Genomic DNA, 13,627 nt, shown 5'->3' with positions numbered 1-13,627 from the left:
CACTATAAGGGACGCATTGTGCTTATGATAAATTCTACTTGCATCTTCACGAGTAGATTTTGGACCAAGTTATTCTATATGCAGGGTACTAAATTGAAAAGGAGTATGGCATATCACCCACAAATCGACGGCGAGACAGTTGTAAATAGGTGCTTGGAGACAACCCAAAGCCGCCCGCCAAATATGACAATCCAAGGAGAACTCCAGACCCAGCCAAGTAACTTTATTGATCAATGGATTGTGACTCGACAACGACGACCCACTAATGAAGTGCTAATACAATGGGCGAACCTACCAATAGAAGATGCCACTTGGGAGAACTATGACGACTTGAAGATCAAATTCTCAGAATTCACGAATCATCAGCCTCGAGGACAAGGCTGATTTGAAGAGGGCGGGCCTGTTAGGACTCTAGCTTGGAGAGTCCTAATTGAGAGGGACATTCATGTAAAACTGTTAGGACTCTAGCTAGGAGAGTCCTAATTGAGAGGGGCATTCATGTAGGAGGTTTTTTCTTAGAGAAGAATTAGGAGTTGTAAGGGAATAGGAGTCTTAAGTAGGAGTCCTATTAGGAGTTGGTTAGAAGTAAGAGTCTTAAGTAGGAGTCCTATTAGGAGTTAGGGTTTAGAAGCCCTATAAATAGCCATGTATTCCTTCTCTTTTCATAAGCAATAGATGAATCTTTTCTGCAGCCTTTGAGCAGCAACTTGGAGGGAGGAACCCCTATAGAGTTCCAAGGAGGCCGATCCCCTAAAGAGATCAACCCCAAGTTTAGAATCTGCAAGGGTTCTAACAGTCCTCCTTTACTACAGCAATGCTCATGGCTCCACGGCTCGTCATGATGCCAACATAACCCCTTCGCATATCACTCCCGAAGCTCTTCTCTTGTTAACCTCTTTGGTGTAGGGACTTGGTCGATAGTAGGGGGGGCTAAGGGCTTCAATATTACTGGTTGAGGATTGACCCTAGTCCTTCGAGATTCATGGTTCAATTGCTCCTCTTGATATCGTGCGAAAGAGATGGCTGCCATAAGCGTATACGGTTGTCGCGCTTTAACTTCTCCTCAGATCTCCGACTTCAAGCCCTCAATAAAGGTCCTCAATAGCTGTTTTTGAGACCAATCATGAGTTTGATTAGATAACCTTTCAAACCTGGTTTGGTACTCCTGAATGGTGGAGGTTTGTCGGATCTTTGCTAGTTGTCCATCAATATTCTCGTAATCGATTGGTCTGAAGCGAATCAGCAGTCCTTCTTTGAATTGTCACCATGAAAGGACTCCATAAGTATGTTCAAACCAGTCAAACCACTATATAGCATCCCCTTCAAGATGTATAGCTATAATTTTCACCATAGCTACATCCGCGGTTTTGTGGTACCGAAAATATCGCTTCGCGCGCGAGATCTAACCAATCGGGTCTCCTTCTTCCCATCAAGGGAAGTCCACTCTCATGCATGGATAGTTAGGGTCAATCATAGAGCCTCCCCTCCCTTGGAAGTCATCTCTTCGGGCTTGGTGTGATTGGGCAAAGCTCTCTCCTTGATATGATTTCTTCGGGCTTAGTGGTCGGCCCAATCTGAGTTCGGTAAAGAGCGTCCGAATCTTATCCTCCATTCGCGCCTCCAAGGCTTCAAATTTAGCATTGATTGCCTCCTTAGATGCCATAGTATATGCCCCCAAATCTATTATGTTAAGATCTCTCTTTTGTTGTTGGGTTAAAGGCATGTATAGGTTGAGAGAAGTGATGGTTGAAAGGGTTGGTGGATTGGTGGATGTAGGCTGCGGTTTAGGCTTGTTTTGTGGCTGTTTTGGGTGCAGTTTGAGGGTGTGGTTTGACAAAGTTTTAGGGCTGTGGATGAAAGTTTTGGATCTGTGGTAGATGGTAGCAAAGGTTTGACAGAAATAAGTGGAAGTTGCAGCAAGTATGTACTGTCTTGTAAGAGCAGAATTGTCGTCGAAGAAACAACGATTTCTTGACGTAATTCCCAACAAAAACTTGAGAGAATTGAGGAGAAAATTGATAGAAAAATCACAGTTTATATGACAGCAAGGATATCTAATTTAATCAAGAAAATTTCGGCAGTATAATAGCAAGGAAATTGGTGCAAGTTGCGATTGCAGAATTCTCGTCGAGAAATTTCAGCGGGTTACGATGAAAATTTGCAGCAACACAAAATCATTTTTTTGAGATGAATTTCTTTATAGATCAATCTTAGATGAAAGCCAAGATGATCTATGAAGTGTATAAGAAATTTCATTCAAAAAAGATTGCAAATAGATGGGTTAAGGCAACAATATGCAGCTGAAATTTTCTGCAGCACAGAATTTTAAGTATAGCAGATTAGACGTAAAAGATCAGTGGTTTATATTGAGAATTTTTTGATGAAACCAAAGGGAATTCTACTGTTAGGAAGTGTCAAAGCTATCATAAAAATTTCGTAGAGATTTGGATAGAAACAATGTAGTATCAAGATCAAACAAACAGTGCTATGCGGCTGAAATTTTACAGTGCAGATTTTTAAGTATAGCAGATTAGACGTAAAATATCAATGGTTTATATTGAGAATTTTTTGACAAAACCAAAGGAAATCTGCTGTTAGGAAATGTTAAAGATGTCATAAAAATTTCATGGAGATTAGGATAGAAAAAACACAGTAGCAAGATCAAACAGATGGTGCTATACGGTTGGAATTCTGCAATGTATCTTTCGTAGTAGGGATGAAAACTTTACGACGAAAAGTTTATGCAGCAATATAGGAATAATTTTTTTGGGATTTTCAAATAAGGATAACTAAATTGCAGCAGCAGTAAGGTAGAAAACCAGAACCTGTTGCAATTCACGGGGAGATCAAAGGATGATCTGTGGTGGTGGAGATGACGACAGAATTTGGTGACGATCTTTTAAGCAATTGTGGGAATTGCTTTGAGCGGTTGTGGAGGGTTGATGGATGGTTGTGGAAGGGCAGCGAGACGCCAAGAACGCTGCTCTGATACTAGGTGATAGAACCCTTGCAGATTCTAAACTTGGGGTTGATCTCTTTAGGGGATCGGCCTCCTTGGAACTCTATAGGGGTTCCTCCCTCCAAGTTGTTGCTCAAAGGCTGCAGAAAAGATTCATCTATTGCTTAAGAAAAGAGAAAGAATACATGGCTATTTATAGGGCTTCTAAACCCTAACTCCTAATAGGACTCCTACTTAAGACTCTTACTTCTAACCAACTCCTAATAGGACTCCTACTCAAAACTCCTATTCTCTTACAACTCCTAATTCTTCTCTAAGAAAAAACCTCCTACATGAATGCCCTTCTCAATTAGGACTCTCCTAGCTAGAGTCCTAACAGAATGTCCCTCTCAATTAGGACTCTCCTAGCTAGAGTCCTAATAGTTTTACATGAATGTCCCTCTCAATTAGGACTCTCCAAGCTAGAGTCCTAACAAAATCTCATGGAGGTGTTGGTTGTGTTATTACTGGATGCCCTTCTAGAATTCCTCTTTCTGAAGAAGATCTACAATTTGAACTTGATAGAAGGTTTTTAGCTCTATAGGCACCTAATCAGTTCTTTTCATCCATTTTGTTTATATCTAACTTGTTTTTTCCATGTAAATAGCAGGTACAATTTAGTTTAACATTTATGGTTTAATATCCAGGATGATGGGGATATAAACAGGAATAACCTTTGTATAGGAACAAATACTAGAAGACCAAAATACGCAGCGGAATAAAATGGAAACACAATCAAATAGAACACCAAGATATACGTGGAAAACCCCTTCAATGTGAAGGGTAAAAACCACGGGGCAAACTAGAGATAATCCACTATGAGAATAATAAATATACAAATCTCAATCTCTTGCCCAAAACCCTAGCAACAACCACAAGAGAATAACTGGGATACAAGGATCACGTCACTGCCCACAATATCTAAAACCTCCCAAGTAATCACAGCAAGAGCCTACTGTAGATTTGATCTAACCTGAGATGAGAACACTGCTAGATGATTGTGAACAGTCTCTTTGTGTTGTCCTTGTCTTCTTCCCTTTCTTTCTCTTCCTTTTCTGCCTTGTTCTCCTTCTTCTCTTTGGAATCTCATTGCTCCAAAGATCTGCCTCGTTGTTGCCTTTTTATAGCTTTAATCTGCCTCTAAAACGCAGCCACTACACCCCCCTAATCTTAATTAGGGTTAGGTTAAGAGGGGGTGTGGGTTGTGGGCTGATAAAGCCCACATGGGCTGAATATGGGCCATCAGCCCAACAACCTCCCCCTTCAGCCCATAAGGGAGGCTGTCCCATGACTCCTCAATGTGAAGCCATGCCGACCAACTGTTGGCATATCTCCTATCTTTCTTTTGGTAAGGTCTTCGTCAACATATCTGCTCCGTTGTCATCTGTATGAATTTTCTGAAGCTGCAACTGCTTCTCTTCAAATACATTTCGAATCCAGTGGTATCTGACATCTATATGCTTTGACTTGGAATGAAACATTGGGTTCTTACACAAATGGATGGCACTCTGGCTGTCACAATGCACCACATAATTTTTCTGTTTCAGCCCCAATTCTTGTAAGAATTCTTTCATCCATAACATTTCTTTGCATACCTCTGTAGCAGCAATATATTCTGCTTCTGTGGTGGAGAGAGTAATACACCTTTGTAACCTAGATTGTCATGACACAGCTCCCCCTGCATAAGTACATAACCTGAAGTAGACTTCCTCGTATCTATATCTCTTGTCATATCTGCATCTGTGTAACCTGTTAACACAGGTGGTCCACCTCCAAAGCTTAAACAAACCTTAGAGCTCCCTCTGAGATATCTAAAAATCCACTTCACTGCTGCCCAGTGCTCTTTGCCTGGATTTGCAAGAAATCTGCTAGTAACACTCACTGCATATGCGATGTCCGGCCTCGTACATACCATTGCATACATTAAACTTCCAACTACTGAAGCATAAGGAACCTTTTGCATTTTCTCCTTCTCCTCATCACTTGATGGACTCTGTTCTGAGCACAACTTGAAGTGACCCACAAGAGGAGAACCAACTGGCTTAGCATTGCTCATACTGAATCTTTCCAATACCTTCTCGATGTATTTCTCCTGTGACAACCAAATCTTCTTGTTTTTCCTATCACGAGAAATCTGCATGCCTAGTATTTGCTTTGCTGGCCCCATGTCCTTCATTGCAAAAGACTCACTCAGTTCCTTCTTCAACCTGTCAATTTTAGACATATCTTTCCCAAGAATAAGCATGTCATCAACATAAAGTAAGAGAATAATAAAATCCTCACCAAACTATTTGATGTACACACAATGATCTGAAGCCGTTCTTTTGTATCCATTTTCTGTCATAAATGAATCAAACTTTCTGTACCACTGTCTCGGAGCTTGCTTTAGCCCATACAAGCTCTTCTTCAACTTGCAGACAAAATTATCTTTACCTTTGACTTTAAAGCCTTCTGGTTGCTCCATATAAATTTCCTCCTCCAAATCACCATGAAGGAAAGCTGTCTTCACATCTAACTGCTCAACCTCCAAGTCTTGGCTAGCAGCAATACCAAGAGCAACACGAATAGAAGACATTTTAACAACAGGAGAAAATATCTCTTCAAAGTCAATACCTTTCTTTTGACCAAAGCCTTTCACAACCAATCTAGCTTTGTACTTTGGTTGAGAACAATATTCTTGAGTCTTCAACCTAAAAACTCACTTGTTTTTCAAGACCTTCATTCCATTTGGTAGCAGCACTAAATCATAAGTGTGGTTCTTCTGAAGAGCATCCATCTCTTCCTGCATAGCAACTAACCACTTCTCTTTCTGCTCACTCTCAATTGCTTCCTGGTAACTCTCTGGTTCACCTGCATCAGTAAGCATCACATACTCATCTGTAGAGTATCTTCTGGAAGGTTGACGTTGTCTAGAAGATCTTCTCAATTGAGGTTCTGCGGGAACTTGCTCTCCTACTTCTTCTTGCTCAACATGTCCTACAAGAAAATCAACATCAGGCTCTACACTATTTTCCTGCACATCTCCCCCATCACCCTGATATACTGGAGGAATAACTGGGTCACAATCTGCTAATCCTTCTACAGAAGTCTTGGCTGGTGCCTTCTTCTTCAAATCCTCAAAGGTTTGATCCTCAAAGAAGACCACATCTCTGCTCCTGAACACCTTCTGCTTTTCTGGATCCCAAAGCCTGTAACCAAACTGATCATGTGAGTAACCAAGAAAAATACATTCTTTAGACTTACCATCCAGCTTGGACCTCTCATTATCTGGAACATGTGCAAATGCACGACAACCAAATACTCTCAAATGCTTGTAGGAAACATCTTACTCTGACCATACATGCTCTGCAACATCACCATCTAGGGTTGTACATGGTGATAAGTTGATCACATCAACTGCAGTCCTCAAAGCCTCATCCCAAAACCTTTTGGGTAGCTTGGCCTGTGAAAGCATACATCTGATCTTTTCCATGATGGTGCGGTTCATCCTCTCTGCAATTGCATTATGCTGAGGTGTACCAGGAACTGTCATCTCATGTTGGATCCCATGTGACCTGCAATAGTCATTAAATAATCCCGTATACTCACCACCATTATCTGATCTTATGCATTTCAATTTTCTTTTTGTCTCCCTTTCAACCTTGGCATGAAACTCTTTGAAGGCATTAATAACCTGATCTTTGGTCTTCAAAGCATAAGCCCAAACTTTCCTGGAAAAATCATCTATAAAAGTGACAAAATAAAGTGCACCACTTATACCAAGAACATCAACAGATCCACCAGGAGTTTTTGTCCTCAAATGACCACATACATCTGTATAAACACGGTCTAAGGCATGCATTTTTCTAGACAAAGCAGCACTAGCAAATGAAACTCTATGTTGTTTACCAGCCAAACAATCAATACAAGGGTTCAGATGTATACCTCTGAGATCTGATAATACCTCTCTCTTGGAAAGAGCTTGCAGCCCCTTCTCGCTCATGTGTCCCAATCGCCTATGCCACAACTCCATACTGAAGTCTTTCTCTGTAGCATTTAACTGCTCACCATAAGCTTTAGCCTGCAACCTGTACAAAGTATGACATTTCTTTCCACTAGCTATAACAAGAGAACCCTTACTGAGCTTCCATTGCCCTCTGTGAAATCTGCTTTCATACTCTTCATCATCTAGTCTTCCAACTGAAATTAAATTCAGCCTCAAGTCAACCACATGTCTCACATCCTTAAGTACAAACTTGCAGCCAAGGTTGGTCTTTAAATGGATATCACCCATGCCAATGATGTCTGCTGTGCCATAGTTTTCCATCTTGACAACACCAAAGTGTAGCATGATAAGAAGCACCTGTGTCAATCACCCACTCAAGATCCTGACACACACAAGAAAAAATATCATCAGAAGGAGACAAAATCAAATAATCACCACCCTGCACTATAGCTGTAGTATTATCCTTTGACTCTGTAGACTCCACTTCTTTTCCCTTTTTCTTGTTCTTCTTAGGTTGCTTACATTGGTTCTTGTAATGTCCTTTCTCACCACAGTTATAGCAAACAATATCTTTTCTTGATCTTGACTTGCTCCTACCCATCCGTGAACTGCTTCTAGACTTTGACCTTCCTCTATTCTCTGAAATAAGTGCCTGTGAATCATTCTGAGATGTTGCTGAACCCTTTCTTCTCAACTCCTCATTCAACAAACTGCTTGTTATTTGACTCATAGTGACAATACCATCTGGTGCAGAATTACTGAGGGAAACCACCAGTGTCTCCCAACTTTCTAGTAATGAACTGAGAAGTAACAATGCCTGCAACTCATCATCAAGAGACATTTTCATAGAGGATAACTGGTTAGTAATACTCTGCATTTCATTCAAATGCTCAGCAATAGAAGCACCCTCTCTATATTTTAGGTTCACAAGTTTTCTGATCAAAAAAGCTTTGTTGCCAGCTGTTTTTCTTTCATAGAGACTTTCCAATTTTTTCCAAAGAGAATATGCAGAAATTTCAGTAGAAACATGGTGAAAGACACTATCATCAAGCCACTGTCAAATAAACCCAATTGTTTTTCGATCTAACCTCTTCCACTCATCATCTGTCATAGTTGTAGGTTTTGCACTATCCCCTTGCAAAGGTCCATACAAATCTTTGCAATACAAGAGATCTTCCATTCTTGGTTTCCATATCATCCAATTATTTCCATTCAAACTAATCATGCGAGAAATATTACTGGCCTCCATGTTCAAATACAAAAATTAAATCACCAAAACCCCGCTCTGATACCAGTTGATGGGGATATAAACAGGAATAACCTTTGTATAGGAACAAATACTAGAAGACCAAAATACGCAGCGGAATAAAATGGAAACACAATCAAACAGAACACCAAGATATACGTGGAAAACCCCTTCAATGTGAAGGGTAAAAACCACGGGGCAAACTAGAGATAATCCACTATGAGAATAATGAATATACAAATCTCAATCTCTTGCCTAAAACCCTAGCAACAACCACAAGAGAATAACTGGGATACAAGGATCACGTCACTGCCCACAATATCTAAAACCTCCCAAGTAATCACAGCAAGAGCCTACTGTAGATTTGATCTAACCTGAGATGAGAACACTGCTAGATGATTGTGAACAGTCTCTCTACGTTGTCCTTGTCTTCTTCCCTTTCTTTCTCTTTCTTTTCTGCCTTGTTCTCCTTCTTCTTTTTGGAATCTCGTGGCTCCAAAGATCTGCCTCGTTGCTGCCTTTTTATAGCTTTAATCTGCATCTAAAATGCAGCCATCACACCTCCCTAATCTTAATTAGGGTTAGATTAAGAGGGGATGTGGGCTGTGGGCTGATAAAACCCACCTGGGCTGAATATGGACCATCAGCCCAACACATGAGACCAGGCCAGAGCAGGATAACTACACCAAGGAAGGAAACTGATACATGTCGAATTCTTTCAGGAATCTATAAAGGCAAATTACAGTTTTTCTCTTGTTTCATTGTCCATTCCTTTATCAGTTCTTATAATACAGTATATCGTTCTCAATGAGCATGCTCTAGTTTGTTGATGTGGGAACTTTGTCTGCAGGAATGACCACTGGAACTTCAATTAGCGTATTTGTACCAAATACAGATCAAAGAGGACATGTGAGTGCCTGTAACACAGCAATACTATACATTCGTAACATAAAAGTTAACATCCAGAATTTGTTTGGTGCTATTGCTTCTTGGTTCTAGTAAGAAGCCATGAAGTAACAGATGAATCCAATTAACCATGAATAACTCCCCTTCTGATGTCGAAAGCCATATTGATTAGTGGACCTGAGCTGGGGTTATATCCCTATTGTTGTCCCTGTCCTCCCACCTCTATTTTCGACAATCTCTAAGAATGATATAGTCATCTAACTCGGTTATGTGAAACATTAATCAAATAATTGACCACATGAAATTCTACATGTAGCAATCATCATCTGATAGTATAGCTAATGCAGGATTTCAACTAGTGCTTGCATATCAGTGCGAGCTCTACATCTGTCTAACATTACTTTTGTTCCCCCTCCCTTACAGATTTTAGCTTATGTTTCTCGAGTGCACAAAGTTGTGCTTCCTGAAGGAGTTGTTGATAATGAGACAGTGACCCACCCTTGATCAGGTCTGTCATTGCTCAGTTTTTCTAAATACTATTACCATTTTCTCTTTTGTGTATTATTGTGAACTGATTATAGCATTGCTGACACTATCAGATTGAGAGTAATAATATCGTTAGATGTCCGGATCCAGAATATGCTCAAAAGATGATCGAGGCCATTGATGCTGTTCGAGTTAGAGGTGACTCTGTCGGTGGTGTCGTGACTTGCATTGCCAGAAATGTTCCACGAGTAATTATTTGACCTGATTCAACTTCCTTACTCTAATAGTGTAGCTTCTTCTCAGTAACGAATTATAATATTTTGCATTGACCTGGATTAATTGACATTTCAAATTGCTGGAAATCTTGTCCTCTTGTATTCTACGAGAGCATTCTCAAGCGCACTCACTGTGATCAGGGTCTTTGGGTGCCCAGTGTTCGATAAGCTGGAAGCTGATTTGGCAAAAGCGATGTTGTCTCCGCCTGCAACAAAAGGGTTTGAATTTGGCAGCGGTTTTTCAGGTAGGTAATTGTAGACCCCAAGTATGTTTTCTGATGTTCTCCATACACAACTGGTCTTATCAGTTATTTCATGGTTAGAGCTTCTGAATTCTTTGGACTTGTTTTTCCTCTCTGTTACTGGGGCTCAAAACCGTCTTCAGGTACTTTTATGACCGGAAGTGAGCATAACGATGAGTTCTACATGGACGAGCATGGTAATATGCCAACAAGAACGAATCGATCAGGCGGTATACAGGTTTTTCTTCCTCTTACTAATCTGCATTTAAAATTTTGGGCTTTGTGAAATACGATGATTCCTCTGTACAGGGAGGGATATCCAATGGAGAAACCATCTCTATGAGAATACCTTTCTTTTAAACCCACATCTACAATTGGGGTAAGCTGGTTTTGAATCAATGTATGATGGTTGGTGTAGATTATATTCCACACATTTCTAATCCCTGATGAACTAAAACTTGACGCCTTTCCACAATGTTAAAATGAAAGGAAACAAAATACTAATTTTTCTGGTCAAATGATCGAAGCAGAGATGTTTTAGTAATTAAACCACCTCAGTCCCTAGTGGGAAACAAAGAATCTGTTCTACTATCATGAGGGTGGTAATGCATCACTGTAACACTCTGGTGGTGTCGATGTTCTGTTAGTTTAATTTTCTGTTTCTCAGTTATATCATGTGTCTTACTGTGATTTATTTATTTATCAGAAAAAGCATAAGACAGTGACAAGATAAGGATATGAAACTGAGCTCATAGCGAGAGGCCGTCATGACCCTTGTGTTTGATAATAGATAAGATTTCCTCAACTATATAAGGAAATCTCTCTATTCTATCGAGAGAAATCCTCTATTTTATTGAGGGAAATCCTCCCTCATAATCTGTATAAATAGGAGAGGGACGTGTTAATGTATTTAAGCTTCTTCACTTCTTTTTTCAATGAAGCTTCTTGAAAAATTCTTCTTATCTTCTATTCTTTTCAACAGTTTTATCTTTAAAATTTTTCGTTCGACCTGATTTTCCGAAAGTGGAAGCCATGGTAGCGTTGGTGCTGTTGGATCAACTTATGGCCCAAACTGGACAATGTGGATTGTTTCCTGTTGATCCTGCCCTCCAGCAACAGATTGCTCCTGCTCCAAATGGATCCTTGCTCACCCCAAAGCTTGCTTAATACGAGGATGTTGCTCTTAGTGGAGCTAAGCACAACTAAGGTCCATTTTTACTGAGTTCAAATGCTCTGAAATGAGTTTCTGTTGTTCCTTTTGTCAAATCTATTTAAGCGCTGTTGTCGCACCCAAATTCACACAGTTATGTCCTGTTCTGGATGAGAAAAAGGCATTTGTATTAGTTAAAATTGCTTCTCTACATATCTTTAGTTAAATTTGGTTCTTGAATGTTAAGACTGTGTCACCCTTTTTGTTCCTGATGGGGATATAAACAGGAATAACCTTTGTATAGGAACAAATACTAGAAGACCAAAATACGCAGCGGAATAAAATGGAAACACAATCAAACAGAACACCAAGATATACGTGAAAAACCCCTTCAATATGAAGGGTAAAAACCACGGGACAAACTAGAGATAATCCACTATGAGAATAATGAATGTACAAATCTCAATCTCTTTCCCAAACCCTAGCAACAACCACAAGAGAATAACTGGGATACAAGGATCACGTCACTGTCCACAATATCTAAAACCTCCCAAGTAATCACAGCAAGAGCCTACTGTAGATTTGATCTAACCTGAGATGAGAACACTACTAGATGATTGAGAACAGTCTCTCTGCGTTGTCCTTGTCTTCTTCCCTTTCTTTCTCTTCCTTTTCTGCCTTGTTCTCCTTCTTCTCTTTGGAATCTCGTCGCTATAAAGATCTGCCTCGTTGCTACCTTTTTATAGCTTTAATCTGCCTCTAAAACGCAGCCACCACACCTCCCTAATCTTAATTAGGGTTAGGTTAAGAGGGGGTGTGGGCTGTGGGCTGATAAAGCCCACATGGGCTGAATATGGGCCATCAGCCCAATAACCTCTCCCTTCAGCCCATAAGGGAGGCTGTCCCATGACTCCTCAATGTGAAGCCATACCGATCAACTGTCGGCATATCTCCTGTCTTTCTTTTGGTAAGGTCTTCGTCAACATGTCTGCTCCGTTGTCATCTGTATGAATTTTCTGAAGCTGCAACTGCTTCTCTTCCTACTCACTCTCAACTGCTTCCTAGTAACTCTTTGGTTCACCTGCATTAGTAAGCATCACATACTCATCTGTAGAGTATCTTCTGGAATGTTGACGTTGTCTAGAAGATCTTCTCAACTGAGGTTCTGCGGGAACTTGCTCTTCTACTTCTTCTTGCTCAACATGTCCTGTAGGTAAATCAACATCAGGCTCTACACTATTTTTCTGCACATCTCCCCCATCACCCTGATATACTGGAGGAATAACTGGGTCACAATCTGCTAATCCTTCTACAGAAGTCTTGGCTGGTGTCTTCTTCTTCAAATCCTCAAAGGTTTGATCCTCAAAGAAGATCACATCTCTGCTCCTGAACACCTTCTGCTTTTCTGGATCCCAAAGCCTGTAACCAAACTGATCATGTGAGTAACCAAGAAAAATACATTCTTTAGACTTACCATCCAGCTTGGACCTCTCATTATCTGGAACATGTGCTAATGCACGACAACCAAACACTCTCAAATGCCTGTAGGAAACATCTTTCTCTGACCATACATTCTCTGCAACATCACCATCTAGGGTTGTACATGGTGATAAGTTGATCACATCAACTGCAGTCCTCAAAGCCTCATCCCAAAACCTTTTGGGTAGCTTGGCCTGTGAAAGCATACATCTGATCTTTTCCATGATGGTACGGTTCATCCTCTCTGCAATTGCATTATGCTGAGGTGTACCAGGAACTGTCATCTCATGTTGGATCCCATGTGACCTGCAATAGTCATTAAACAATCCCGTATACTCACCACCATTATCTGATCTTATGCATTTTAATTTCTTTTCTGTCTCCCTTTCAACCCTGGCATGAAACTCTTTGAAGACATTAATAACCTGATCTTTGGTCTTCAAAGCATAAGCCCAAACTTTCCTGGAAAAATCATCTATAAAAGTGACAAAATAAAGTGCACCACTTATACCAAGAACATCAACAGATCCACCATGAGTTTTTGTCCTCAAAGGACCACATACATCTGTATAAACACGGTCTAAGGCATGCATTTTTCTAGACAAAGCAGCACTAGCAAATGAAACTCTATGTTGTTTACCAGCCAAACAATCAATACAAGGGTTCAGATGTATACCTCTGAGATCTGATAATACCTCTCTCTTGGAAAGAGCTTGCAGCCCCTTCTCGCTCATGTGTCCTAATCGCCTATGCCACAACTCCATACTGAAGTCTTTCTCTGTAGCATTTAACTGCTCACCATAAGCTTTAGCCTGCAACCTGTACAAAGTATGACATTTCTTTCCACTAGCTATAACAAG

The 13,627-nt window shown here is 40.4% G+C and overlaps 1 protein-coding gene across 1 annotated transcript in view; it reads left to right on the top strand.

The window, feature by feature from the left end:
• LOC103994964 (chorismate synthase 1, chloroplastic) overlaps positions 1 to 11,477 on the top strand; it is a 55,518-nt gene extending 44,041 nt beyond the window's left edge. The window contains exons 2-7 of the mRNA XM_065079164.1: positions 9,080 to 9,138; positions 9,559 to 9,643; positions 9,735 to 9,869; positions 10,038 to 10,141; positions 10,282 to 10,376; positions 10,448 to 11,477. Coding sequence (XP_064935236.1) covers positions 9,859 to 9,869; positions 10,038 to 10,141; positions 10,282 to 10,376; positions 10,448 to 10,498 — 261 coding nt within the window. The 5' untranslated portion in view covers positions 9,080 to 9,138; positions 9,559 to 9,643; positions 9,735 to 9,858 and the 3' untranslated portion in view covers positions 10,499 to 11,477. The remainder of the gene's footprint in view (positions 1 to 9,079; positions 9,139 to 9,558; positions 9,644 to 9,734; positions 9,870 to 10,037; positions 10,142 to 10,281; positions 10,377 to 10,447) is intronic.
• Positions 11,478 to 13,627: the final 2,150 nt, after the last annotated feature.

This window comes from Musa acuminata, chromosome BXJ1-8 (assembly GCF_036884655.1).
Source record: "Musa acuminata AAA Group cultivar baxijiao chromosome BXJ1-8, Cavendish_Baxijiao_AAA, whole genome shotgun sequence".
NCBI lineage: Eukaryota > Viridiplantae > Streptophyta > Magnoliopsida > Zingiberales > Musaceae > Musa > Musa acuminata.
The sequence above is the reverse complement of the archived record's forward strand: the minus strand, read 5'-3'. Positions and strand labels throughout refer to the sequence as shown.